Source organism: Pleurodeles waltl, chromosome 3_1 (genome assembly GCF_031143425.1).
Source record: "Pleurodeles waltl isolate 20211129_DDA chromosome 3_1, aPleWal1.hap1.20221129, whole genome shotgun sequence".
Lineage (NCBI taxonomy): Eukaryota > Metazoa > Chordata > Amphibia > Caudata > Salamandridae > Pleurodeles > Pleurodeles waltl.
Window position 1 is genome coordinate 1,722,849,306 of NC_090440.1, and position 24,800 is coordinate 1,722,874,105.

Genomic DNA, 24,800 nt, shown 5'->3' on the forward strand with positions numbered 1-24,800 from the left:
CATGCTGAGCCTCTTCTGCCTTTGTATGTGTCTGTATTTTTGGGGTACGCTCAGCTATTTTACTGCGTATTTATTTAAACCAAATATAATCCATCCCCTGGCTACGGAAATAAAGCCTGTTTCTGTTTGTGTTCATTCTGTGCAAAGATGGGTAACTTCAGGGAAGTTGCAGTCATAAAGAACTATCTACATTATCTTTTGGTGTAAGCATTCTTTATTTTATTTAAACTTTTAAACGGCAACTGAAATACTTAAATACTAAGCTCAAAGACTCTTGTCGGCTTATTTTAATATGCATTTGCTTTTCAACCTTGAGCTCTGGGCATTTATTCCGAAATGCCCAGAATATAAGAGTGAAGATTCTGGGTCGGAGATACCCATTCCAGATGGCATCTCTATTCCTAATTCCAGACATTACAAGTTAAAGTATCTAAAATGGGAGTGCAAGTAAATATGGAACACCAGGCCCTTTACCGCGTGTGGCAAATGTGATTGGACATTGGTGTGTTTACTGGATGATGAAATGTAAAATCCAAGAAAGTGTTTCTCAAACCTTGTAATTTTAGATGTGGGAATATCGGGCCCCTCAGAATTGACTGTGGCGATATCAGTTGCTGTCGGTAGTCTGTATTAGGTCCATAAATAAAATGAATCTTAAAATTTACCTCCAAGTTCATGGTGAGAATACCTTACTCAGATGCCGATTTATGCCGATTTAGATGTTGGCACAGAGGGAACTTTATTGTAACCCTCCCACCTTACACAGTGGTTGGCCTGCCCAATTTAAATGCAGGAAGACCGGAGGTTTGGCTACGACAGCGGCTACTCCATTACCACCATAGCCAAACTTCTCTAACGGCCCTATGGAGAATTGCCTATATGTTAGTCTACCCAATTAGGATGGGAGGGGATATATATATATATATATATATATATATATATATATATATATATATATATATATATATATATATATATATATATATATATATATATATATATATAATTAACACAACAAGGTCTTAAAGTCGCACACTCTTGTTGCCGGTGCTCACGTAGGGGTAAAAGACCACACAAACCCCTCAGTAATTTTGCAGTCAAAGGAAAAAGCGTTGCACACCCGGAGACTTCAATAGCCAGTGTGGTTTTAATGGCAATGCAGGAAATAACACCATGACGCGTTTCGACATCGTCTTTTTCAAGAGGTCATACTCATTGGTAGTGCTAACGCGTCCCTTTATGCCAATTTTATACACATTAGGACTCGTTTTAGGCCAATGAATCTTTTGACCCAGTGGTGAGACACCGTAGGACGAGATAACTGATCAATATGTCAAGTAGTATGTCAATAATATCACCAATATTTATCACCACAATTTACTTTACTTTGGATAAAGACATTGATCAAACCGTCGGCGCAACCATGACCTTTCAGCCATGAATAACCACACCCTTTGATAGAATTTTATGAATTTTATTCCCTATTGGTTACAATCTACTAGTAGTAGTGTCAATCTCAAAACCAAAAAGCATAAGAACATAACCACAGTATGGCAATTATAATAAGCTTTCATTAATGCAAGAGTCATGAACATTAGAGTATAACATATCGTAAACATAGATTAGAACACAGAGAATATAATGCAATCTCAGTTCAGCATAGCGCAACGTCCGTTTTGTCTTTAAGTGTCAGTCAGGTGATTTCCTAGTCTAACCACTAATTAGCATCAGCATGTTGGACTTCATGCAAAATAATTTAGAACACCAATTTAGAAAAACATCTAGCTATGGCCTCTATTAAAAAATACAGCAGTTGGTACCTAGAAAGAAAAGCAAACAGACAAATTGTAATTCGCATTGTCATAATTACCCTCCAGTAATAGGTCAGCACACAGGATCAGTCTTCGTCTTCAGGACATCAGTCAGATCGCCTTTAGGTTGGCTTCATCTAAGAGACGGGGGACACTTCCCTCATAAGGAGGAGAAATGTAAGGGCAGTCAATGGGCAATGATAATTTGTATTAAGTCTCCAATCTCCAAACAGAGTGACACAGTTTCTGGATAAAATCAATAGCATTCCCTACCTAGTTCTAACGTCCCTTCTGTGACATGAGTTTTTATCCCTTTTCGTAACCCCTTGCCCCAAATTTCTATTGGATATTTGCTATACCCCACTATCTTTAACCTATCAAATTATACATTAGGTAATCCCAATTGTCACCCCACGATAATTTACAACACTTTGATTGGTCTTCATAATTGACGTCTTCAGAGGTGGCACATCCGGAATCTTTGGCATGTTCCTCGGGTCACAAGTTCTTCGGTCCGCGGTTAAATGTCCTTGAATATTTCTTTTAGTCTATTTTGTTGCAAATAGTATAATAATCCATACAGAAGCAGCTAGCATACGGATGGGAACAAAATCTTTATAGTTACATGGAACGAAGAAAAGAACAAATGCAGGGTCATGGCCCTTTGTGAGTCAGCACACTGAAAAACAGAGAAAAATGCTTTAATATGAGAGCTAGGCAGCTAAAATCCGCAGCTCACGCTAATTTAAGGCCTATGAGTTTAATGCAATATTGTAAACGCCAATATAAGCTCGATTAATTATGTTGCAAACAATCATTTTTTCATCACTAACATTAGTTCGTACACACACAATGGTATTTCTATGTTTAATTGACATAATTCGAATGCACATTAAGCAAATTACTATTCATTGTCATTTTCTATGCGGTATTTGTTAGGCAGTTATATAAGCATTACTTCTAATAATTGATACGTTTAAACTACGCTCTCTCAGTCCCTCCTCTGATAACGTTCGTCATCACACAAACTTTACAATTTTTCACCTTGCGCTTAATGCGCATTTCAACATCTTGCCCTTTATGTGAACTTTCCCAAATTTCATTGAATATTTTCTCTCTTTCACTTTCTTCATTTCTCCTGGTTCTTTTAGTCCAATTTCTCTTTATTTTGTCATTAATTTTGCATGCCCCCCCCCATAATCCTAAAAGACAAATCAAGATAATTAGTAACCCCATTAATATTTTTGCAAGTACCCCATTCCAAATGTTGTTAAACCAACTCCCAACTCTGGCAATTCCCTTTCCAAATTTCTCCCAAACACCAAGTTCTTTCAAATCCTTCAAATCTTTACTATCTCTAGTAAGGTTAGTAAGCATACTTCTAATTTTTTTACTGTTATCTGGAATGAATAAACAACAATGACGCTCGTTGAGCATCTTGCAGACCCCCCCACTCTTTGCTAAAAGAATGTCTAAAGCAAGCCGATTTTGAAGAGTCATAGCTCTTTCTGCAGCAAGTTCAGTATCCATCAGGAGTATAGCCCCTGTAAAATTTGTCAACATGTTATCCACAATAGTAGACAACTTCTGTATCTTCATAGAATTTAAGATAACCCCTACTGAAGGGATTATGGCTCCAAATATGTCACCAATGACAGCCGCCACTGATTCTCGTTTTTGTCTCAGATGTTGTAATTCAGACGTCTTAGGTATCTGTTTTAAGTCATCAATCTGGTAAATCTTTGGGAATACTATTCCCAAATAACATGTCCCATACCATCCCTTAGGGAGACGGTAATATGCATTTAGCCCACAGATGTAATAGATCCCAGGGATCGCTGGATCCTGTCCATTCAGCATAAAGGTCCATTTACTCTGAAACAAAAACACATGCCTGCACTCACTCGTTCCCACAAACAGGTTGTCTTGCTCCGATTTTGGCCTATATATACAAAGCCTACCTACGTGTAATGCATCTATAGCTAATTTTCCTTGTGTCTTGATTGCGGTGTAAGCATAATCATTTGCGTATGTGCGTTTCTCTAACCCTTTTTCTAATCTTTCTTTCAATGCTTTGCGTCTATCATCAGTGTGATTTAAAAGGCTTTTCTCAACAGGTGATAATAAGCAAGTCAAATTATTGCGATGTGCATAGGCTGTCCCAAATGTAAGCGTTGGCTCAAGGAATCCTCTAACTATTTTTATATCATGTTCTTTAGCTAATTTATTTAAAAATTCAATCACAGGCACAAAAGAAAACACAACATCTAAGTTTGAATAAAAGTATTGCACATGCTCTTGATTGTAGAACCTTGTTAGTAGCAAGCTGCAGCTAATTCCGTAAGTGAGAGGGAGACTATGGTATGTAACTCCCTCCTGTACAGACGAAGGAATTTTAGTACACACATAACAATCTTTCGCATCCATAGTTTCCACATACTCATTTAGTAAGCGATAGAAGACATTAGTAGAAAGTTCCCCTTTTGTATTACTTCCCTCATGCATGTGTCGTGCATCCTGCTCAAATCTTTCCCATGGTGTTAGTGTGGTAGTTTCAGGTTTTGAGGTAGCATTAATAGTATTTTTCTCTAACCACAGCATTCCCACAATCACACCCACTATCATTATTGCACACACATACCTACTATAAGGCTCAACCATCCACACACTACTTTTCTTGCTACTACTTCTATTATTAGCCATGTCTGTATACAATCAGATAGCAGAATAATAATCAACTAGTGGATGATTCAAACTCTTTTTCTTTTTTTCTCTCGTGTATTTACAGCGTTTTCACTCGCAGCAGGATCCCTTTTGTCAAATTAGGTTATCAGCTTGTCGTAATCGGGTTTCTCAATAGTCAAATCCGGTTCTAGTGTCACTTTAGGTCATTTATAAAGTCTCTCTTTTTTTTTTCTTTCAATTTTCAGTTTCAGATTTTAACCAAGATTTTCTTAGGTTCGTTCAGGTACCGTAGTATTGGCCTGGTACTTCTCGATCAAAACAGAATGCCAGGAATTCTTGTTGCCATTCAGATGTTGTAGCATATGCCCATTCAGGACCTGTATATCTCCTGTTTGCAATTCTTTTTCTTTTCAACTTTCGTTCACCTTGTTGTTCTCCTTCGCTAAGTCTTCTACTCGAGATGTATCACTTTCCTCTATTACTGTGTCTCTTGGCACACCTCCTATTTTAGAAAGTGGTTTGTTTGGTCTGTCATCACCCTTATACATCTGATGCGTCTTTTCAGGACTTTGGACAGCACCCTCCTCTTGTACTATGGTGTTTTCGCTTGATGGACCTGCAGTTGGCTCGGGAGATTTCGGCTCACTCTGACCTCTCTATACTATTTCTCCTTCCTCTTCTTCTTCTGGGTCGGTACCAGGTTCAAGTTCTAGCCCGTATCCGTCTATTTCTGGGAGAACTTCTTCTTGATTTTGTCCTCTTGTCGTTTCTACTGAGATAGGCTCTCTGTCACCTCTCTCGAACTCATTGACTGCTTGAGGGACGAGGCTGTTCTCAGTGAGTTCTCCAGCAGTCTCAGTTCTTTCTTGACTGTTTTCTAGACCTGAGACTTCTCCTTCTGAAACAGGCGTGCTGGTAACTCTGAGCTCTTCTTCATCTGGACATGTTACCCTTTTGGTGTGGCTAGCATGTATCCAGTTTGGGATTCCCGCGCACTTTACAGCAGTGGTAGTTGTCCAGATCACTTGATAGGGCCCTTTCCAGCGTGGCTCCAGACATGACTTTCTCACCACCCAGTCACCAGCTTGCAGAGAGTGGCCTGGATCCCCAATCGGTGGCAAAGTGTTAGCTTCCACCTGGTGAGAGAAAGAGCGAATCACATCAGCCAAACTTTTGCAGTAATCCAACACCATATCATCTGTAATATTTACTAGAGCATTTGCAGGTACTGCTGGTAACCTCATAGCTCTACCCATGAGGATTTCATGGGGGGACAATCCCGTTTTCTTATCTGGGGTGTTTCTCATTGACATCAGCACTAGAGGTAATGCATCTGGCCACTTCATATTGGTATCTGCACACATTTTTGCCATTCTCGATTTCAGGGTACCGTTCATTTGTTCTACTAGTCCTGATGCTTCAGGGCGATAGCTACAATGCAGCTTCTGTTCGATGTTAAGTGCGGCACACAGAAGTTTGATCACCTCATTGTCGAAGTGTCTGTCCCTATCCGATTCTATAGTGAGCGGAAACCCGGATCTTGGTATTAGTTCCCTGAGTAGTAATTTCGCAACTGTGAGACTGTCATTTCTTCGTGTAGGGTATGCCTCAATCCAGTGACTGAAAACACACACAATCACCAGCACATATTTCAATCCTCCGCAAACATCTCAATGAAATCCATTTGCATCTTGCTAAATGGACCTCCAGCTCTCCCAATGTGGCTCAAAGTTACCACTGTCCCTTTACCCGCATTCATCTGCTGACAGATGATGCACCTGTGACAAATGACTTCGGCCGCATGTCTGAATTTTGGATTGAACCAATCAATTTTAAATTACCTGATCATTGCGTCCCTCCCAAGGTGAGCCTGTCCATGGTACAATCGGGCAAATTGTGACAAAAGGCAATTTGGTAGAACTAATTTTCCTTCCTCTGAAACCCATATATCATCAGCTCTCTGGGTACAATGCATTCTTTGCCAAGAACGTTTTTCTTATTTACTTGCACGACTCTGTAATGTCTTTAACTCATCTAAGGTATCAACTACTTGCAATGCAAGATTCAAACATGTGTCATTTTCAGTCTGCGGCAGTAGTTCCCATTGCTCCGTTTCTCATGGATATAAAGTCTTGTGATCTGATGTGAGCACTGCATTTCACCACGGCAATTTCAAGAGGTAACTGAATTGCATTTAACAAATCTTTTATGTATTCACCATTTTTCACAGGTGAACCAGATGAGGTCATAAAACCTCGCTGGGACCAAAGTTGGCCAAAATCATGCACAATTCCAAATCCGTATCTGCTGTCGGTATAGATAGTGACTTTCAAATTTACAGCTGCGTGGCATGCCTTAGTAAGGGCAATTCATTCTGCCACTTGTGCGGAGAACACCCTTTCAAGCCAGGAAGCTTCAACAATGCCGGTTATAGTACATACCGCGTAACCAGCTCTCAGCATTCCCGCAGGATCTCTTAGACAGGACCCATCAACAAACACGATGCAGTCATTTTCTTTTAATTGGGTGTCCTGAATATCTGGATGAGGTTTGGTGCACAGTTCAGTTACCTCAAGACAATCATGTTCAAATTCTTCCTCATTTTTAATCTCAGTGTGGCCTATATGTGTTCCCGGTTTGATGCCTAACTGTCTCACTGAGGCTCTGCTAACCAGAACCTCAGTGGTTATGCTCTCTCTGCTTTTCAAATTTGTCACTAACAGGCTAGTGACTAAATTTACCAATTCACATTGGCATACTGGTACACCCATAAAATTCCCTAGTATATGGTACTGAGGTACCCAGGGTATTGGGGTTCCAGGAGATCCCTATGGGCTGCAGCATTTCTTTTGCCACCCATAGGGAGTTCTGACAATTCTTACACAGGCCTGCCACTGCAGCCTGCGTGAAATAACATCCACGTTATTTCACAGCCATTTACCACTGCACTTAAGTAACTTATAAGTCACCTATATGTCTAACCTTCACCTGGTGAAGGTTGGGTGCAAAGTTACTTAGTGTGTGGGGACCCTGGCACTAGCCAAGATGCCCCCACATCGTTCAGGGCAAATTCCCCGGACTTTGTGAGTGCGGGGACACCATTACACGCGTGCACTGTACATAGGTCACTACCTATGTACAGCGTCACAATGGTAACTCCGAACATGGCCATGTAACATGTCTAAGATCATGGAATTGTCCCCCCAATGCCATCGTGGCATTGGGGGGACAATTCCATGATCCCCCGGGTCTCTAGCACAGAACCCGGGTACTGCCAAACTGCCTTTCCGGGGTCTCCACTGCAGCTGCTGTGGCTGCCAACCCCTCAGACAGGTTTCTGCCCTCCTCGGGTCCAGGCAGCCTTGGCCCAGGAAGGCAGAACATAGGATTTCCTCTGAGAGAGGGTGTAACACCCTCTCCCTTTGGAAATAGGTGTGAAGGCTGGGGAGGAGTAGCCTCCCCCAGCCTCTAGGAATGCTTTGATGGGCACAGATGGTGCCCATCTCTGCATAAGCCAGTCTACACCGGTTCAGGGATCCCCCAGCCCTGCTCTGGCACGAAACTGGACAAAGGAAAGGGGAGTGACCACTCCCCTGACCTGCACCTCCCAGGGGAGGTGCTCAGAGCTCCTCCAGTGTTTCCCAGACCTCTGCCATCTTGGAAACAGAGGTGTCTGTGGCACACTGGACTGCTCTGAGTGGCCAGTGCCAGCAGGTGACGTCAGAGGCTCCTTCTGATAGGCTCTTACCTCTCTTGGTAGCCAATCCTCCTTCCTAGGTAGCCAAACCTCCTTTTCTGGCTATTTAGGGTCTCTGCTTTGGGGATCTCACAGATAACGAATGCAAGAGCTCATCAGAGTTCCTCTGCATCTCCCTCTTCACCTTCTGCCAAAGGATCGACCACTGACTGCTCAGGACTGCTGCAAAACCGCAACAAAGTAGAAAGACGACTACTAGCAACCTTGTATCGCTTCATCCTGCCGGCTTTCTCAACTGTTTCCAGGTGGTGCATGCTCTGGGGGTAGCCTGCCTCCTCTCTGCACCAGGAGCTCTGAAGAAATCTCCTGTGGGTCGACAGAATCTTCCCCCTGCAACCGCAGGCACCAAAAGACTGCATCACCGGTCCTCTGGGTCCCCTCTCAGCACGACGAGCGTGGTCCCTGGTACTCAGCAACTCTGTCCAAGTGACTCCCACAGTCCAGTGACTCTTCAGTCCAAGTTTGGTGGAGGTAAGTCCTTGCCTCCCCACACTAGACTGCATTGCTGGGTACCGCGTGATTTGCAGCTGCTCCGTCTCCTGTGCACTCTTCCAGGATTTCCTTCGTGCACAGCCAAGCTTGGGTCCCCGGCACTCTAACCTGCAGTGCACAACCATCTGAGTTGTCCTCCGGCGTCGTGGGACTCCCTTTTGTGACTTTGAGTGGACTCTGGTTCACTCTTCTTCCAAGTGCCTGTTCAGGTACTTCTGCGGGTGCTGCCTGCTTCTGTGAGGGCTCTCTGACCTGCTGGGTGCCACCTCTGTCTCCTCCTCCAAGTGGCGACATCCTGGTCCCTCCTGGGCCACAGCAGCACCCAAAAACCTCTACCGCGACCCTTGCAGCAAGCAAGGCTTGTTTGCGGTCTTTCTGCTGGGGAACACCTCTGCAAGCTTCACCGCGACGTGGGACATCCATCCTCCAAAGGGGAAGTTCCTAGTCCTCTTCTTTCTTGCAGAACTCCAAGCTTCTTCCAACAGGTGGCAGCTTCCTTGCACCCTCAGCTGGCATTTCCTGGGCTCCTGCCCACTCTCGACACTGTCGCGACTATTGGACTTGGTCCCCTTGTCTTACAGGTACTCAGGTCCGGAAATCCACTGTTGTTTCATTGCTGGTGTTTGTTTTTCCTGCAGAATCCCCCTATCACGACTTCTGTGCTTTCTGGGGGTAGTAGGTGCACTTTACACCTACCTTTCAGGGTCTTGGGGTGGGCTATTTTTGTAACCCTCACTGTTTTCTTACAGTCCCAACGACCCTCTACAAGCTCGCATAGGTTTGGGGTCCATTTGTGGTTCGCATTCCACTTTTGGAGTATATGGTTTGTGTTGCCCCTATACCTATGTGCTCCTATTGCAATCTATTGTAACTTTACACTGCTTGCATTACTTTTCTTGCTATTACATGCATAATTTTGGTTTGTGTACATATATCTTGTGTAAATACCCTATCCTCATACTGAGGGTACTCACTGAGATACTTTTGGCATATTGTCATAAAAATAAAGTACCTTTATTTTTAGTACTTCTGTGTATTGTGTTTTCTTATGATATTGTGCATATGACACCAGTGGTATAGTAGGAGCTTTACATGTCTCCTGTTTCAGCCTAAGCTGCTTTGCCATAGCTACCTTCTATCAGCCTAAGCTGCTAGAAACACCTCTTCTACACTAATAACTGGACCTGGCACAAGGTGTAAGTACCTCTGGTACCCACTACAAGCCAGGCCAGACTCCTACAGTTATCATGTACAGCTTTGGGCAGAGGTACAGTGTGAAAATGTCATGCAAAGAACCAATAAAACTTTTGTTGATTAGGAAAGTAAAACATCCCAGCTGAAAGCAAGTTATCCTGAAATGAATTTAAATTAATAAATGAAATGAAGCATGTGACTAGGTAAAAGAGCACAGGCCTAGGCTAAAATACACGTGCCCAAGTAAGGCTCTAAAATGGACCCACAACAAAACTGCCTGTACAAAGGCTCCTTTCGCGGTTCTCTGCATCAGCATGTAGCTTCTTCTATCCACCCCTTCTCAGGTCAATTCCATATTAGTATCTCTTGTCCCCAAATTTTCACCTGACTTCTTGACACTGTTCTTCTTTCAGCACAAGCTCTAAAAATGCCAGTGGTGACATCCAAGGTGTTTCAACTCTTTGTGGCATTGGAACATCCTGTCCAACAGCACACAAACACCTGTTGTGCAAATAGATTAAAAAGTGGATAAGCCTGAGGAAGTGTATTTCCTAACGAGTAAACCTCCCAGTGTCACTGTGAATGCTGCCTAAACTATTTACAGGACCCCCAAATAGCACCTTTTTTGTGTCCCCATAAGTGCTACAGATGGATAGAGCTGTGTTTAAATATAGAGACTATGTACTGTTCTAAGGTGAAGAAGCAGGTGAAAGAACTGGCAGATATAAATATTGCTGCTTATATTGATTTAAGGCGACTTTGTGAATTATTGTGTGACCTCCGATGTCATCTTCTTTTGCACAGGGCGACCTTTCGGCAGTAGAAGACCTCTTGAAAAATGGTGGTGACCCCAATGTTAAAGACCATGCAGGATGGACACCTCTGGTAAGTATCATAACTATTAACCATTCTCAGACTCGCACGCCCAAATTTCCACAAGGGCCTGTCTCCTTTATTGCTATGCATTGTTTTTTTCTGAGATTCTTTGATCCTGTTAGGGGCAGAACACATTTTGGCTAGAAAAATACCATAAAAATCAAATATTTAACCAGATAATTTTCAGTTGCAGGGGGCCTTTGCATACTCTCTTATCACCTGCCTTGGAGACTGAATCTTTATCTAGAAAGCACAGTCATTATAGCTACATGTTTGTCAAACCAGTTTAACCGGTTTGGTAAACCAGTTTAAAAAACTGATGGAAAGCTGGTTTTGTTGTGTCAGACACAATTCAATATGGAAAAATCATTTTTGAAATCTGATACCACTGAAGCATGAGTTTAAAGACATGGAGCAGACAAATACACATGATCCAGAGGTCTATGTTCTGTCATTTCAGTAATTCACAGTTAATCCATATGCTTGTTTTAAAGCAATTGGACCATTCTGGGGGTTTTATTTTATCTTTTTCTGAAAATATCCTTAAGTAATGGTGAAACAATAGCTTAATTAATCAAAAATTCCAAACAGTCCCACAACAGTGTGACAACTATTCAGTGGCGGCTTGCAGGGAGAGGGGAGGGCGGGCCCCACACATATATATACTCACACCCATGCATTCACAGACGTGCACATACACACCCATTCACAGCATTCACTCACTACAAATTCATACATGCATGTATCAAACATTCAGAAACATAAAAAGTTAATTGCTCTGCAGCTCCTGGAAAGGGAAGCTTAGGAGGCCCCAAGAGGGTTGGGACTGCTATCTTTTCTCATTGGCTGACCTTAGATTAGCCAATGAGAAGAGGCAGCAGTCCTCACTAGTCACAAAGTAGGATGAGGTCCATGAGACTGCTGGCCCACCCCACTTTGTGATGAGGTTGCTCTGGGCACTTTCGAGCTTAAAACTGAAGCTCCTTGATCTGAGGAAATTAGTGACGCTCTCCCTCATCACGAGGGGAAGGGCCTTGAGTTACTTTTGACAGGCTGAAGAGATCACACCCACCAGGCTGTGAAATCCTCATCCTGGCATAGTTCAGCTCAGGCAGCCAGGCTCCTGTGCATTTAGCGCATGTCTAGCTCCTGACCTAAACAAGAAGTGTCAGGCTGACCTTTGTTCAGCCTTATAGACACTATTCTTGTTGGCCAAAAGGTGGGGGTAGTGTCATTCCTCTGTCCATATGCACAGACTGCAACTGCAATTATTGTCTTACCCTCACGTGCTACAACGTATTCTGCACACAGGCTGATCAGCTTTCTGATCAGTTCCAGAAGCTGTGATATGTGCAACATATTTGTTGTATGCCATTTGTGGTTACAGACTTGGCAAGTTTCATCTGACATATACACACAGTCTGTCACAAAGAAGATCACTGAATGGGGATCAAGATAGTGTGTCTGGCTAATCAGTCATTTCCTGTCTGCACTGGCCTTGTGACCCTGGGTCTCAAGTACCTGGGGACACACTGAGCACACTTTGACCCTCTTAGAGCGTCATGGTGACCAACAATGCAGCAGCGGCATCCCCATCCCTTTCATGCAGCATCAGGTGACTGAGTGTAAGCCTTTCGTCCTCTTTGGAAATTGTGAAGTGACTGTCCAATGCCTTTGTTGTTGGGAAAGGAGAGACCTCTGGCAGCAAAGTGATAACTAGTTCTGTACTGTGATAGTAATTATGTGCACAAGTTTTTTGATACTGTCCAACACCAGGAATAATGGTGACCACAATGCGGACACTCTAAAAGTACATATCAGTTGGCTCTTGAATGCCCGCTTTTGTGCTGTGAATTGCTAAGCTGGCATTGGGTTAGCCAGTGACACTTTTCCATGCATAAATGAGGAGGCTGGTCAGCAGCAGTAGAGTGACTGACTCCGGCATGGAAGTCCGTGCACTACGCTAGCAGATCGGCATTCTGCCTAGACCAAGGTTATCTAGGGTAGGATTTATCACAAATTTTCAGGATAGGTGGTACTAATAATCTGTCATTGCCACTTTCCTCTGATAACATGGAGCTTAGTGTGGTGAAAAAACAGATGTTTGTAAGCACCTTCAAAGGGAAGGCTACAGATTTGCACAATTTATATTGCAAAGAAGTGGTTGCTCCAATATAAAGTAATTTCCTGAAAGAAATCCATATTTTGCCAGAGTGTGTGATGCTCGCCTTTCATGTGCATCCCCCTACTCTTTCAGACAGTGTACAACACATAGTGAGTGGTGACAGGAAAACTAGCTTATGAAACAAACCTCAGAGTGTTGTTAGTTTGCCTAGCTATCACAATAGTAACAACCTCTAGAGTATGTTCAAAAATTAAAATCAGTTATTGCGAGATAAATCTCTCCTCACTCCTTAAAATAACTTTTGACTTTCTTTCATGTTAGCTAACATATTTTACGTCCTGGCCAAAAGAGAGGATTGAGCTATTTCATAGCTTACTCATAACTAAAGACCCAAATTCCCAACTTTAAAAAAAAAAAGAAACCGTATAAAAGTAGACCTTTGGACAACTCCTCCAGTGCTTTCATAATAACTTCTAATCTGCTTCCAAGCAAAACAACATTGGTAGCCATAGCTCCCCCGGCAGAACGGCCTTTAGATTTCGAAAAAAATATCCAGGCCTGCTTACAGAAGCTAATAAACTCCTTGAGTTCATTGTTCCTTGTAACCTGCTATTCTCACAGGTTCATTAACTACACTTAGTTTAGCATGATCAGAATTGCTGGCATGTAAGCATGTTAAATGTTTGACTTAGTTCTTTTGGAGATAGTAAAAGTTACCCTGTCCAGGGTAAACATCCTTGCTTCTGAATCAAACTCTTGTACATGTGAGTCCCTCATAGTGTCATTGGCTGACAAGTCATTCCTGGACATTTTATCCCTGTCTGGCAAACTCTGAAGCGTACAAGACCTTGTTCCTGGGAAAATGTACATTTGGGTGACATGGCCTACCTAAATCCTCTCAGTTTATAGATTACAGGGAGCGCCTTAATGGAAACTATGTCCACGGGGTGTGGCATGTTGACAGGCCTTATTCTCATTGGCTAAATAGAACAAAAATTATACAACCTGGACAGTGTTTACCCCTGCATAACCAAGATACAATTTCAGGCCTTAGCAAAGCCTTCCCATAAAACTAGGAACGAAGATTTAAGAATTCTCAGAACGTGCCATAACAACTGAAAACCAAGTTTGAGAGCTCCACATTAGCATCACCAGAATCTGATGTTTCTTCAGTTTCCTGGCACCGGAATCCTTCAGAAAGAGAGACTTTCAGTTGGTGAGGACACTGGTTCACATTCTGTGAAATCACTCGACCATAACGTGCCAAACTTCTTAGCTATCCTCACAGACACTTTGGCCCGTGTCTACCAGGCAGTTGAATTACTTAATGGTTGACTTGCGATCCTCAAGTGCACGCAGTACTTCTTGATCTACTAAGCTCTGGGAAGACAGAATATGCCTCGTCTGTAACATAAGTTAAACTTATTCGGTCATTGATCCCCTGTACTGACACTTAAGTTTGTGGTTACGCCTCTGTCGAGCCTCTATCGAGAAATAACTTGACCCTACCAAGAATCTGTCATTGGAGGAAGGGGACTGGCCTGCCTGTAAATCCTCCGGTGCTTCTATTCAATCGTCTCCCATTTCTGCCATGATCTCCTCTTCCTCTTCAAAGAAAGAAGCAAGTCAACTTCCCTTGTTCCTGTCTTTAGCTATCTCTTCTATGCGTCTGCTCTGCCTGGGTACCATGTCTTTGTCCATTGCTGAATGGGCATCCCCAGCCATGTCTACCCTGCCAAACAGTTTAGGTTCCAACCCTGTTCATAGCGAAGAGTGAAGAGTGCACTTTGTACTGCACCTTAAAAGTCTCAAAGGGACTCAACCCTATCTGCACCACTGCAATCTACAATGATACAATGCTAATCTACCCAGCTCCCCACTCCAATGTACCCCAATCGACCCCACTCCATTCTAACCTCACTCCACTCTGTGCCAACCGACCCCATTGCACTTTACCCCCAATCTACCTTATTCCACTCTACCCCAGTCTAACCCACTCAGGTCTACCCCACCACATGCCACTATCTTTTAGCCATTCTGAACAGTAGCCACACTGTTTTACAACATGGCTAAAACACACTGGCATAGGCGAGACCTATTGGCTTTGACAACGCTTGTTTTAAATCTTCCTGGATGACCAATATGTGTTGACGTTTTACTGTGATCACCCTCCTAAAAATAGAAGCAATCTGCTCCTAAGGAAATTTAGTTAGTGAAATGTTCTTAGTTGTAATGCTGCTGCCTGATAATATTCCTATATTTTTTTTTTACCCTTGTGTTTGTCATGCCGCCTTTCACCCACTAGCACGAGGCCTGCAATCATGGACATGTGGCAGTCGTGGAGCTGTTGCTGCAGCACCGGGCATTGGTGAACACAACGGGTTACCAGAATGACTCCCCCTTACATGACGCAGTCAAAAACGGGCACACTGCCATAGTGAAGCTACTTCTGGCTCATGGAGCCTCGCGGGAAGCTGTGTGAGTAAATCCAATCATCATTCTTCAAGTCTTGAGGATGGCATTAACTAAATCGTTTACTTCTGTTTATTTATTTTTTGTTGGTCAATCACAGTAGCCACTTGACTGGGTAGATATTTACATCTGCTGCAGAATTCTGAAGGACATGAAGGCTACAGGCTCGAATCCGGCGTGCCCCTCATACTGTCTTTTTTTCTGAGGTTGGCAGACTGAGCACAACTGATTTGTCAAATTGGACTTTGTGCACTTGATTTGCGCGTTTTGCCCCTTTTCGAAGCAGCTGATCCCTTTGCATACTGTGCTAGATTTCTTCCTGGCAGAAGGTGAAAGGGTATTTCAGTTCAAGTGAAACAATAGTTTTCACCCGAATGTGGATTTCTGGGCCAGTTGTAAAGGATACATTGGTGGGGTAGACAATGCACTCCCTTTATCCAGAATAAAAAGCGTGTTTGAACTTATTTGAAAGTTCCTTGTGTACATAAGGTTATTGTCCTCTGATCATGGGCGCTACTAAAATTTACAAAACAGCACTGACTCCAGCGTGGGAGTAGTTACCCCTCTCTGCACTATTGGAAGCCTCCATCTGAGGTTTATAACACAATTCCCACTTGTTGATTCACAAATTATTTAGATTAAATCAGTTGTTGTCTATCATTGCTGCTCTAATAGAAAATATCAATCATCTTCAGATGTATCCATATGAGATTTACTTGGGAAGATCGTTATCATGTGTGTATGTACATATTTAATAATCCCATTTCGGTCAGATGCTATTTGATAGGGAATGAGATATCCTATTAAGCAAACATGAATAGTAAACAAGCATGGAGTCCATATGCGCTGAAAATAAAGCTGTGTTGGTCACCTCACTAGTGTCTTCGTTAACTATGTAGAGTGTTCAACCCATTGCAACTAAAGTCAACATTTGGTCGTTTTGTGCACAAACCGACCAGTCATCATGCATAGACCAAACACGTGTGTCTCAAGGCTTTGCGCATTAAAAACGGGTGCTTGGACAATTCAAAACGGTAAGTGTTCGTAACAAACGTTTCGTGCAAAAGCATGATTGATCTGATTAAGTGCATGTACGCTACACGCGTTGCAAGCCTCACCAGTGAGCTGTGCTGCCCTAGGTGGACAGAATGACGAAGGCGATGCAATGGGCATAACGTAAACCCGATTACTCATGCGGATAGTGTGTGCTGATTCAAAAAGACGTCGGGTGAGCGCATGCCAGGAACTGAAACCCAACTATTCACGCCAAATTAAAGTGGGGGCATAAGGTTACTGCCGGAAAAAAAAGCTCGCCCCCGTGTTCACCGGTCGTGCTCTCAGCTATCCATCCGTTTACCTCCATCGCCCTTATACCTATATTTAAATGCCACGGAGTAGCGAAAGAAAAAATGGACATCGTATCTCCAAATATCATTTTTAAATCCCGCCATGTTGTCGTGGTAATCTGTGCGAGGTGGTACGTAAATGCAACATTTGCCAAGAACTCGCCATGATAATGCCCCAGTAATCGCACGTGTGGGGGAATGAACCAAAGGGGACACGTTCGTTGCAGTTAACGGCGTATTTACATTGTGTAGAGAAGGTGAACATAATAATAGTTCGTAAAAGAATGGCTGGTAAAAAAAAACTAATGCTAACTCCATGTGAAATCTTCAAGTTAAGTAAGCGTGGCCTGAAACAATTACGGACACAATATCATGACGTTCTACAGTGGACATAAATGCATAGATACAGTGTATATATACCATAGTTCTTACAAGAAGAAAACGTTTTTAAGATCATGCATGAGGCTGTATTTATATATGTAAGAAGATAAAGTGTAGGACTGCTGCAACTGGGATCTTTACCAAAGTGACGTCGCTCATGTAAATACACGTCCACTATTATAAGAAGCAGATGGGTACATTCCAAACAACCATTGAGTCTCTGGGATTGAGGGTATCCAATCTTTTGATCCAATTGATTTCCCCTCCCTCTGCAGCAACAATTATCTATTGCCACCCCCCTCTCTTGGCCGCACTGTCTCCAGGATGGTGAATCCCAGCTGGCTAATGCTGTGATCATGGGTGTTGAAATGCACGGCCACTGTGGATTTTTCATTTTTTGTCCGAACGTTACTTATGTGTTCAATTATCCTAATCTTTATTTTACGTTCAGTATTTCCAACATATGGAAAGACCTCATGGGCATTTTAAAAGGTAAATCATATTTTTAGTATCACAAGTTGCTGTGCCAGTTGTAAAAGGCCCTTAGTTGCTAAGGGCCAGATGTACAAAGCTTTTTTCTTGCGGCAAGTGGCCCGATTCGCAGAATCGTGGTGTTTATAACAAGAAAAAAAGCATTTCCGAATGTACAAACCCAATTTTGCAATTCTGTAATCTATTTACCGAATCGCAAAAAGGGTTTGCAAGTCGCAATTAGAAAAGGGCATCCCAAGGGTGTCCCTTCGTAACTGTGTATCACAGTGGTATGTATGATTGTTTTGTGACTGTGAATGCGGTCGCAAAAGAGTCGCAGTTAACACCAATTTTAAATTGGTGTTGACCCATTCACAAACAGGAAGCAACCCCCAAGGGACTGCTTCTCCTTTGTGAATGGAAGCGAAAATATTTTTTTCAACGCAGGTAGTGGTCCCATGGACCGCTGCTTGCTCTGAAAAAAAATGAAAAGAAAACTTTTCACTTTTGTTTGAAATGCATCCCGTTTTCCTGTAAGGAAAATGGGCTGCATTTATAAAAAAAAAAAAAAAAAAAAAATTGCTTCATTTAAAAAGCAGTCGCAGACATGGAGGTCTGCTGACCCCAGCATGCCACCATCCCTGTGAGTGCAGCTATTCCCAATGGGGTCGCAAATTGCTACCTATATTATGAATATTGATGAGGTATGTAACTTGTGACTCCATTATCAATCGCAAACAGTATTACATTTTGTTTTGCGACTCACAATTTGCATTCCCAAACAGATCGCAAATTGTGAGTCGCAAAACAAAAGGTCGTACATCTGGCTTTAAATTTCTTACTAATAATAATAGCCAATGTCTAAAGGTCGGATTGTACACCACTTACTGGTTTAGTATACACGCTGCTGTGTGACCAAGCCTTCATTTTGCTCTGCAGAGTATGTACTACATCACAGCGCAAGATAACCATACCATAGAATTCGTGGCCTTTTAATTATAATGAGGGAGGGTTCTGTTTGCAAACTCCTACACAGTTTACAGTCCATTGAGATAAGGCACTGCAATTCACAAGAAGTAGGGGACGCCCCTTTCCCACCCCTTCCTCATCTTAATCAGTTGCACAGTGCACATGGAAAATCAGGCTGTGCTCTAGACACTCTCAAGGGATCCTTTCTGCTATTTCTCCCTTTCTGCAGTTGCCTGACCAGCCATCCCTCTTTTAGTCCCTTATTGGAAATAGGTTTCTAAAAAGGTATTTTTCACCTCTTTCCTTCTTCACCATTTACCATGCCTCGGTAGGACCTTAATCTTGTGTTAACATTCTTAATTTGTGCTCCCTTCGAGCCGCTCCATAATTGTCCCCTCAGACGTCTTACAATTAAAACAGCCTTCCTCGTGGCCATCACATCTGCCCGAAGAGTGAGTGAGCTTCAGGCCTTATCATCTAAGCTTCCTTACCTTTCTATTCACCTTGAAAAACTGGTACTTCGCACTAGGGCCTCCTTTCTTCCGAAAGTGGTCACTCCATTTCACATAGATCAATCCATCATCTTGCCTACTAGCCCACTAAAGAAGAGGAGCAACTCCACCATCTGGACACAAAAAGAGCGTTATAGTTCTACCTTGATTGAAGAAAAGAGTTTTGGGTGGATGACGTACTCTTCGTGTGGTATGTTGGAGCGAAGAAAGAACGGACTGTGCAGAAGAGGACCATCTACAATTGAGTCTTACTCTGCATTAAGATTAGGGCTCTGTTTTCCATTTTAACATATAAATACAGATAGAAAACTATTTACCCTCCTGCCAATATTTATGTATAAATACAGACAAATACAGACAATAGGCCTTCTTTGGATGATTTTTTTCTACTGTCAGTCATGAGTGCCAGGTCTGTAGCTGTACAGACTGAGCGTAGGGGAGATGGAAAGGAGAATAGATTTCCTAATTAAGCTAATTAAGTGCAGATATTCAGTCATGTATGCTATTCAACAATGCAGCTGTTTTCAGACTGCTGAAACTTTGGACATTCAAATGTGATTATACATTTATCAGTCAAATGTAGAAAAATACATATTGCAGCTTAATTTATACAGTAGACACAAAATAAAAATGGATAAATACAGAACAAATGAGCAAAAAATAAATAAATATGGGTAAATACAGACAGAAATGTCAAAAAAATAAATACTATAAAACTGGCAGCCGTTTTTTTAGATCTATGCACTGGCCAAAATGCAACATCCTGAAGGTTTGCAGGCTCAGTCCACCAGAGCTAAAGCTGCTACCACAACGTTAGAATGCAGAGTTCTGGTCCTGGATATCTGACAGGCACCAACTGGGCTTCTTTGCACACATTTACTAAGCACTACTGCCTGGACAGTCAGGTCCACAGGGATGGACACTTCACCCGTTCGGTCGTGCAGGACTTCCTTGTTTGAAACTGGTCCACAGACCCACCTTCAGGGATAGTATTGCATTGATAGCTATTCTAAGGTAAGGAATCTGTGGCTGGAAGTTTCTATCAGATAAACAAGTTACTTACTTACAGTAACGTCTTATCTGGTAGAGACTGGATCTAGCCACAGATTTTACTGTTCCAACCCAGCTTTCCTGCTCTGTGAACCGATTTCTAGGGACAGGGCTGCTCCCTTTCAGGGCCTTAGTTTTCCACATAAGTGGGCAGTGTTCTTTATGGCTCCACACTTCTGGCGTGGAAAGTCAGAAAAGGAACTGACATCAGCACACCCATGTGGTGCCTATATAGATGCACTGCTGACATACGCAGAGCTTTATGACGCCACCTACCAGCGCGCCGGGGTACAGCTCACAAAAAATATTCTGGATCCAGTCTGACGCCTAGGGAAATTCTAACGTAAGGAATTAGTGGCTAGATGTAGTTTCTATCAGATAAGGCGTTACCAAAGGTAAGTAAATTGTTCTTTAATGGTAGCTAAAAACCCAATTTTATTCTTGGTCTGTCAAGTATTATAAACCTATTTCATTTTCCTCGTTATAGCGTTCCTCACAGTATGTATGCCAAAACATGCACAGGTATACCCTAGTGACAGACCAGAAATAGTAAATTAAAAAAAACTATCATTTGCCATGGGATAAAACCCAATTAAAGAGTTGCACATCCCTTGTGTTGTTTTGAGAACAACACTAATGCATATCATTGATATGGAAGACAGACTATCCAGAGTCTTTTATCACAGTGTATGCTTGCTTGCATGTTTGTTTCAGTGGTGTAAGTGCACATTTTTAGTTTAAGTAAGGCTTGGCTGTTGAAACAAGTTACCAGTAAAGCAAGGAATAACCATACCAACTGTGCCAGTATTTTCATCCCTGGCATGTTTTTGTAAATGTCCTGATTGGACTGGCTTCGAAAGCTACTGGTGGTTGAGTTGCTGTACTGGATAAAAGCTTAATATAATATTTCAAATGTATTACACTTGCAGCAGTAGCGTCAGTCTAGTTATTGGTAAGAAACTGTTTTGATAGGAAAGGTATTTTTTATTTTCTCAATAGCTTTGTTGTTTGAATACTACACAAAACTTTCTAAAAGAAGATCATGTGGTAAGTTGAGTGGAGGACTGTCAAGAAAATGGAGTGGGGGTGTGGGGTCAAAAGTGGCATTTCTCATTTTAATTCCCAGAGGAGTCTTTGCTCCTAGTTACCGACAAAATGGCTGAACGGAATTATGCCAAATTTGGCACAAAGGTAGAGCTTTATTTGAGAATTATGTTTTTTCTTATTTCATGTAAATCTGGTCACTCAGTTTTGAGAAATTAGTGTTTATATGTAGGTCAACCAGGTGAAAAATTTAAAGATATATTGACTGCTGAGGATCCCCAGCTATCCTTGAATCTGTAAATTAAGGAAAAAATGTATACGGCAAGGAAGCTTTTGCTTCAATCAGCTGGTTTGAATCCGTGGATCTGAAGTAATCTGATTGACTGCTGTAAAATGGAAAGACAATGCTGTGGCACCCACAGACTTCTAGAAGGGGAAAGGGACAAAATAACAAACAAGAAAACTTGCAGTAGAGTTTCTGTTCTGTGACGGTGCTACACTGCCTAATAGGGTCATCACTTCTTGACCTTCTGATTTAATGAAAGATGGACATTTGCGAGTCAGCACTTCTGGTTATTGTGAAAATGCAGTGCCCTAGAAACGTCAAGAAAAGGCAATGAACATCAGTGAATAGATTCTCTACACAGTTTTACAATACAATACTTTTGGTATTTTACACTTACAGGTTCATTAAATTATAATAACATGGGAGCAGATGCCTGAGATACTCTAGTGGAATCTTCTTGAACTCTCGATGAAGTACTGGAAGTACTAGGTAGAGTTAAGTGACTGCACGGAAAACTAAGAACCTTGTTTGGAGTTAATGGCATTCCAAAACCAGCACTTTGTACGTATTTAGGAAACAAGACATTCACAAGAACATCAAAAACTAGGCTTCTCTTGGCAACTGGGTTGGAAGTTAAACACTCTCAAGGTATGCTTGAGACCAGGTTACTTTTGAAAATTACTTACATTAAGAATTTCATGAATTTGAAACAAGACCAGACGGGACACAAGGTTGGGATACTGACTCTTCCAAGGTTGTGCACTATACATTGGTTAGAACTCGATTATACAAATACACATGCAATAGAATTGTTCTTGCTACAACATTGGAGTAATCAACACTCCCAGGATTAAATTCTGTACGTGGACTTACACTTGAAAACATGACAATGTATGAAACAAGATTATTTCACGTCACAAGGTTGGAATCACTGATATTTCCAAGGTTTTGAAGGGAACATGGATTGGAGTTGAGACACTCCCAAGGCAATCCAGAAACAAGGTTACTTTTGTTATGCAGGTTGGAGTTAAGGGCAATCCCAAGATATACTCGAAAACACTGTAACACTCACTTCAAGGTTGCAGTCGTAAACAAACCAAAGGTATACTAAAAACATGGTAATACACTCAGTTCAAGGTTGGCTCAGGTGACAGTCTGTAATCCATGAGCAACACAGTTAAGAAAACCAAGAGTCCAGAGACAGAAACAAGGTGATAAAAGGCAGGCCTCGAAGTGGCTACTAAAGATTAGTACACACTAACCATGGGTCAAGTACTTAACCTGTAAAATACTTTATAGGAGTTCAGTGGTAGCAGGCTGGTCGTAGCTAGAATTCAGAGAAGAGGTGGAATCGTAGCTTATGGAGGGAGACACCGGCGGGTACTCCGGAGTCACCGGAAAGGACCTGGAAGACTGGAACGTTGGGTGGTTTCCAGATGACTAGGCAAATGGTGCAGAGACAAACTTGCACATGAACAAGTGAGGAAGTTCTAGGCGATTAGGTCAGGGAACAAAGCTAATGCTGAACAATACCATAGGATATCCAAGTGACTCATGAGGCGAGTGCAAGGAAGCTGCTTGCGCAGGACTTTATGGAAGTTGGTGCAGGTCCGGATACAGTTAAGAGGCCAGGCCTGATGCAAGTTCAGAGGGGCTTTTTATATAGGAAGCCAAGAGTAATCCAGAAGGACACATACCTCATGTGGAGGCTACCAAAGGGAACCTGGGAAAAGTCACGAGGCTCAAACAAACAGGCATGGCTTAACAGGCAGTAGGTGCGAACGGTAATTGACAAGAAGTACAATGGAACCCAAGTGCATGATGGATACAATTTAATGGCTCACAATGGAACAGTTGTGCTAACTGAGAACGTGATATCTGCAGGTGCAAACTAGCTGTGACTTGAATGGCAACACACCCAGGGGGTCAATTGTTCAGGCCTAAGGGGAGGGGGAAGTCCTGGAGGAATTGTATCAGAAAGGTGCCACAGTGGAAGAAATGACATGAGGCGGCGAGTAATACCCACCATACATAGTGCACAAGATTGAGCTGTGACGGGGGCAGATTGTAGATCCTAACAAGGCTCTTCTGGGTGGATTTGAAAATCCAGTTTTTGATTTGTATATCAAAAAATGAAATTCACAATATGGGCTTAGTAGGAAACCATAGGAAGACTGCAACGTCCACCAGGAAAAACCCATGAGTTGGCATCCCGAAGGGTAATAGACCACTAATTGGACACCTACATATATTGTCTTTAGAATCATTTAGTTGTTTTTCCACATGGAATTATTGGTCTCCATATATATTAATTGCTGATGGTTCTAAGGGACTTCGTTCAATGTGTGCAGCCCCTGTTCCTACATTCACAAACTGAAAAGGTGTAGTTTTGAAGGGGCCAGGACCCTTGACGAAGGTTTGACTACAGGGCTTTCATCTTAGAATTAAGCCCCCTTGTTAGCTTTCTTCAAAGAGTTCCCTGGAAAATCTTTGGGCCTACCCTGACCTTTAGGAGTCAGGGTGAACCCGATGATGAAGCATGCCAATATTAGAGTGGGTAAGAGTTATATATAGCAAGAGAAAGGGTTTCCTTTTTTGCACACCTCCTTGGGAGTAGTGTATAGGCGAGGCAGGTGTCTTGGCCCCTCAGTCAGAGTGCCTTTTGCCTGTGAGGGAAACTTTAGTGGTAGTGTTGGATTCATGTAGGATGGACGTATCCCTCTCCCCTTTTATTGAGAGTCTCCCCACCCTCCAGGTTGGAGAGGTTCATGTAACTCTCCAGGCCAATTGTTTGAGTGGCCAGTACACCACCAGATGCAAGCTTCATGGACTCAAGCGGTCTGGCTGTGGAGAGACTAGTACCGTCCACTCCGTAACCAACCACTGGTTTCAGATTTCACAGACCAAGGTGCCTCCCATTTGAGGGCTAGTACTGCCTACCGAGTGGAAGCTTCACGGTCTAAAGAGGCACGGCTACAGATTTGCTATTATTGCTGCCTAGTACACTACCACAAGCTGTAAACTGCACAGATTCAAGGTGTCTGGAGACTGGGCTGAGAAACTTGCCCGATACAGCAGCACAGAGCTCAAGCTTCATAGACTTGAGGAGTCTGACTGTTGAGTAGATAGTACCAACTGCCTGGTACAAAGCCATTAGATGCAAACTGCAGGGACTACAGGGGCCCAGCTGCAAAGGTGCTAATACTGCTGGCACAGTTCTCCACCACCTGGTGCAAGCTTCACAGACCAAATGGGCCAGGCTTTGGAGATGCTGGTACATCCAGTCTAGTACACTACCAGCAGGTGTAGGCTTCTTGGATTCAAGGGGT

At 42.6% G+C, this 24,800-nt stretch overlaps 1 protein-coding gene across 1 annotated transcript in view; it reads left to right on the forward strand.

Moving 5' to 3' along the window:
* BARD1 (BRCA1 associated RING domain 1) overlaps positions 1-24,800 on the forward strand; it is a 454,311-nt gene that overhangs the window by 241,681 nt on the left and 187,830 nt on the right. The window contains exons 5-6 of the mRNA XM_069225636.1: positions 10,744-10,824; positions 15,246-15,418. Coding sequence (XP_069081737.1) covers positions 10,744-10,824; positions 15,246-15,418 — 254 coding nt within the window. The remainder of the gene's footprint in view (positions 1-10,743; positions 10,825-15,245; positions 15,419-24,800) is intronic.